This window comes from Notothenia coriiceps, unplaced genomic scaffold, assembly GCF_000735185.1.
Source record: "Notothenia coriiceps isolate Sejong01 unplaced genomic scaffold, NC01 NC01_scaffold00019001, whole genome shotgun sequence".
Classification (NCBI taxonomy): domain Eukaryota; kingdom Metazoa; phylum Chordata; class Actinopteri; order Perciformes; family Nototheniidae; genus Notothenia; species Notothenia coriiceps.
In genome coordinates, this window is record NW_011351702.1 from 132,867 (window position 1) to 138,569 (window position 5,703).

A 5,703-nucleotide genomic window follows, 5' to 3' on the forward strand; every position below is an offset into this window, starting at 1 on the left:
TCCGCCCTAGCTTGACCTCAAGTGGTTGCGGGGAACTAGACTACTGGTTGCGAGATTGGTGACGCGGTTTTGGCGGGCGAAAACAAAACTAAAAAACAAAAATAAAACAAGAATACAAAAAACAGTAGAGTCGATCTTCTAAGCTTTCCACTGGTAAAAAACGAGCAGAACGAAAAACAAAACCTTTTATTTCATAGAAAGGTTATGAAAATGGAGGAACAGAGGGCCCAGCACGTTTAACTCAGGATGGAGGATCACGGACTCAAGAATTGGTCGAATCAGGTTAAGAGTATGAAAGTCCTAAGTTGTTACAGCGTCAAGGCACAGGGGGATTTTGAAAGTTTAGCTGGGTCTTAAATCAGTTTGTTTTCATGTTTATACCAGAGAAAGACCCAATTTTGACAGTAAAGACCTGGGACTTTTCCAAGTCTTTACCTAAGTCGACTGAAGGGGTTGATATGTAAAGATAGTTACAGTGAAACCCCAAGAGTTGTACAGGCCCCAGTGTGGTCCTGATAAAAGGAAACAAAATCACATTTTGTTGTGTAAGACTATTACCAAGGTGTAGAGTGACCTTAGAGAGAAGAAGGGTCTGCTGTAGTACTTGGTGTGGACTGAGAGAAGACCTCTTGTCCTTGACTATCAGGATGGAAACGAAGTCAACACCGACCTGGCCGAACTAGGAAGACAACTCCGAGGTGTCGAGGACCTGACCCTTGGATAGACTTACTTTGTGGTGTAAATTTTTCATGGTTTCTGAAAAGGTTGCAATCTAGGAAGAGAGGTTGTTTCATGGCTTTGTAGCTCCGGTCACAAAGAGAGATAATTAAACGATTGGTTTGTTGTGTTGTAGTTTTGTTTGTTTTTGTTGTGAAAGTGATAGAGTTTGATGAGACCTGAAACCCTCCTGTGGTCCCGGGACCATAGTCCAATTTCGGAGCTGTGTACCCTAGGACCCAAACGTGGCCCTTTGGAGACTTGTTTGTACATTCTAAATCTTTTTTGTGTAAGTTTTAGAAGGACGGGGGGTAAAACAACACACACACAACACACACACACACACACAACACCACACACCACACACACACACACACACACCACACACACAAACTGTGGGTTGGTTACACCACCACGGGTTGGGTCTCTTACACCAGCACAGCAACACGACAAACATGGTCTGACGTCCATAAGAAGAAGAATCGGCGACAGGACTCAGTCAAACTTACGGCGCTGATCAGTCTGCGCGTTTGTTTATGTAATTTTTTCAATTGCGTGGACTTTGTTGGTACTCTGTGTTATATTAATTATATACTATTATACATACACACACAACACACACCACACACACACACACACACCACACACACACATGGTCAGACAAGGTCGACGTCCAAGAAGATCCGCGACGAGGACTCAGTCGACGTCCCAAACCAGGGACACCTTTTCGCATCTCCGAGATTTATAGAGTGTAGTGGCTTGTACTAGGGAGAAATCCTCTAGGGCTTCTACAAGTTGTCGTAACTAGGGTAACCAGATTTTATTCCGGAATTAATCCCAATCTTCTCAATTTTCGAGTGGAATTACGATATAACTTTGTTATATAATGCCCCGGTATTAGATATGTTTTGTACAGAGACTTCACAAAACGAGGTTCTGTGGTTTGTCTAGTGACAACAAAATCGGGTTTGGTTTTGGTGGAGTTGAAGCTCGGTTTTGTGCTATGGATTTTACCGCCTTTGTAGATGTTTGGTGAGGTGGCTCCAGTATGTTTCGGGAGTTTTTATTTACTGTACAGTGCAGTGTTAAAGAGAGCTTGATGTATTGAGTACACACCATGCCCCCCCCTCTCCGGACCGTGTGGTCTCCGGGCATAAAGTAGGGCCCTACTTTTCCTCTTTTCACGTGACCCTTGCACGATGCCTTGCGTGCTTTATTCCACTTTCTCAATAAATTTTTTTTTGCACACCTCTTCCCCTCCAGACCGAGGGAGCGGGTTGTCGTGGAGGCTCGACTGGAAAAAAAGCAGCGCCTCAGTCCGTCTAGGAGTAACAGAGCTCGCCGACGACGTGCCAGTCGCAGGTCGGACCGTCCTTGACGTGGTCCAACCGCTACTTGCGCTACCTAGGGAGCCCACGGCATCGATGACTACTTATTGCCGCCCGTAAGCGGGAGTGCGGGGAAGTGGCGGAACTCCTAGAAGGTTTTCTGTGTCTTTTCAAAGGCTTTAAGGAGGGCAGTGAGCGCTCCTCCTCGAGTCGCGGCAGGAGGTGACAGCAAGGTTTAAGGGAAGGTCCAGGTACGACTTCGTGTTTGTCTCCTCCACACTGCCATTTGTCGGCAAACTTCGGAAGGGAGAGATTTGTCACTGTGTTGTGCGTCACACCGCAATCTAAAGCAACAAGCAGGAACACCTGCCTTTCTAAATGTGAGGCATAGTTGGGTATAATGCAGGTAAATTGAAAAGTACAAATTTTACTACTCTGTATCCAATTACATACAACCCATGTTCGCGTGTGTTTACAAGTAAAAAATTTTTAAGTATGCTAATGATCCGTTAATTGTTTTTACTGAACTTATCTGGGTCGCATCGGGCACTTTGAGTTTCGGCAAAGGGGACCAGCGTGCACTTGGGATTGTGGGCGCACGAGAGGCCCGCTTTAGTTTGCCTAGCTGCTCTCTAACGACGTCTCGGCTATCAGTAATGGAAAACGGCGAGACGGGCAGCCTTGCTGCAGAGTACCGAAAAAACTAAAACAAGCTTCCGCTTTGAGTTGCGGAGACGACGACGCGACGACTTCATGGACGGGGGAAGCGCGGTTGTCGAAAATCAGCCTCTAGTTAAGAGTGGTCTTGTCACTAGTCTTAGCCGTTTCCTGAGAAGACTGCACCTAAGGTCTAGGAAGGTTCGTGGGTCACCCGCCCCACGGTGCCCCCGTCGGACGGGTGGAGTCTTTTTACGGACGGGTGGGTCGTGACGGGGGGTCAACCGTCGGAAAACAAAACTCTTTGCTTTTCCAAGGCATACCGAGGTTTAGAGCCTGTAAATACTTCTTTCGAGAATTACAGGCTCACGTTACACTAGGTGTCGTGTCTCCCCTGCGCTCGGAAATTGGGAGGCCGGGACCGCGCTCGGGAGACCTTTATACTAGACCCGCGCGCTAAAGTAAAACTTGCCCCCCTTTCCGCGGTTTTGCTCTTCGTAAAAGCCCTAGGGTTCATCTGCCGTTCCGTGTACGGTCATAACGGGCCAGATGTCACATTGTCTTCTTCTCGTACAGTCCAACAACGACGGTCCGGTTGCAAATAACATATTTCCGGAAAGACATGCGGCTTGTGGAGGTGGGCACCGAATGTTTGTGTTAATTTTTGACAAATCCTTATGTATGTATTTTTTGTTGATATTTACCCGTAAATGGTTAATGCGTGGTTACGTGTCAGGCCGTTGTGTCCTTGGGCAAGACACTTTACCCGCATTTGCTCCTGTGGGTAATGTCCACAGTCATGACTCTTACATGTCTGATATGTGTAATGTGTATTTGTAAAGCGCTTTGAGCACCTGTAAAAGCGCTCTAATAAAAAATATAATCCATTATTATTATTATTATTAAAATGAAAATCGCTCACGTGGTGAGGCACAAAACTTTACAAGAGCACGAAGAGAGCATAGACCTGACTGTGGCAAGAGACAAGATGAACTGACACTGGGAGACAGGGGAATTTAAACACAGGGTAACAAGACACAGGTGGGGACAATCAGGGGCGGGGCTGACGCTGATGAGCACAGGAGACACAGAAGGGGTGACAGGTGAAAACAATCAGGAAATTAGACACACCAGGGAAACTAACGACAGACAGGAAAACACAGGGAGAGAGACCAGACAATACACAGGGAGGAGAACATGAGAAGGAGAACAGAAAAACACCCACTACCAGACACACCAAACTAAACACGAGACACAACACAAGAATCGTGACAGAAGCATCATCACACACTTCATGTATGATACCATGCTTTATATTTTGCTACGGTCAATTCGTAATTCAACTTGTATATTTTCTACTTTTTAATAAAATTGTATTTCTATTTGAGATGTTTACATTTTGGATCGTTTATTTCTTTTCATTTCTCTCATACACAATGCCTGCTGCAGCGCTACCATTCAGACTTTTTCCTGAAAATCTCAAAATTCTGACTTTTTCCTCTTGTCGACTAAATCTTCCAAAATGAACCAAAATCAGCCCAAAGAGTACAGGAATGGCCACTTTCTGGTTCAAACTGACTTCTCTGATCCTAAAACTGTCAGAAATCAGCTCAATAACCCCAAAACACCAAAATGGGCCAAACCATTTGTAAATATTGTCTGCATATGCTAATTAACGCAACTTATGGTAATTGTGCAAATTGTCCCCACGCAGGTTATCCGGCAGTTTCTATGTGCCGAAGACACTACTATACATTTCTACCTTAAAACTTTGTGGTACTCAACATTTCCGGGTTCAAACTGTCGACGATGATGTGACCCCTGGACTGAAATGGGTTAATCGCCCCTGATTTAAATACTTTATCAAACTCTATAACTCCCTTCAGTAAATGGAACTGAGAACTTCCACACCACCACTATGAGCAAAATGAATACCATGACCATCACTCTCTGCTATATAGCATGTGCAATATTATTATTATTATTATTAATAATGTTCTATACGTGCGATTATGGATCTGCCACTACTGTTTTTGTACTACTAAATACCGCTCGTCACTGTTCAGTATTTGACGTTAATTATGTGAGCGTCTTTGTTTCCTGTAGTTATTTAATTGCTCTTTTTACTGCTCTGTTCGTGTACAGTTTTAACGGATAAATAAAGTCCTATCTTATCTGAGAGTTGGTATAACTTTGATTTGTGTGTTTGTCCAGGCTCAGAGTGCTGCTCCTCTGCAGACCAGGAAGATTAAAGTAATCACATTACTCCGCACCAACAAGACAAACGCTCACCTGCAGGTGCAGTTTGAGGATGGTTTACAGGAAGTTTACGGAAAGACTGAAGTCCTTTCTGAGGGAATGGGCTTCAAAAGCGTGGAGGAATTCAACAAAGGCTTTTTCCACATGCTGCCTCTCACTGTGACGGCTCACATGCAAGGAAAGAGGATCCTGGAGATGAGAATGATCTGACACGTCGTTTAGTTTGCTTTGAGTCATGTTGAGAGGTTTCAGTCCTCTCCAATCTCATGTTTTACTAATAAAGAGATTCTAAAAGCAGAGACTGTTTTTTTAATCCTGTGCTTCAATAAGTTGGTCCTTTTATTTTCTAATTGGTGGATAAAACTATGGATGTTCTCTCAGCAGTTTGAAATAGAGAGTAAAAAGGGAATTATGAGCCTTTTTTCTATCTCAGTTTTATCTCAACTTTTTTCTTCTTTTCTCAATTCTTACTTTTATGTGAAAGTAGTATTTTGATGACAAGTCAGATTGTTTCACAAATTCTTACTTTTTTCTCAAAATCTTGACTTTTGTCTAAAATGTCTGACTTTTTCTCAGAATCTCGGTTATTACTTTTTTCTCGAAATTCTGACTCAAATTCAATAAGTTGGTCTTTTTATTTACGATTGGTGGATAAAACTCAGGATGTTCTCTCAGCAGTTTGAAATAGAGTAAAAAGGGAATTATGACCCTGTCTCAGTTTTGAGATTCTCCTCGCTGCCTA

The 5,703-nt window shown here is 43.6% G+C and overlaps 1 protein-coding gene across 1 annotated transcript in view; it reads left to right on the top strand.

Annotated features, from left to right (window-relative positions):
* Positions 1 to 5,171, top strand: part of LOC104951717 (germinal-center associated nuclear protein) — an 11,987-nt gene extending 6,816 nt beyond the window's left edge. The window contains exon 8 of the mRNA XM_010778447.1: positions 4,917 to 5,171. Coding sequence (XP_010776749.1) covers positions 4,917 to 5,171 — 255 coding nt within the window. The remainder of the gene's footprint in view (positions 1 to 4,916) is intronic.
* The last annotated feature ends 532 nt before the right edge of the window (positions 5,172 to 5,703 follow it).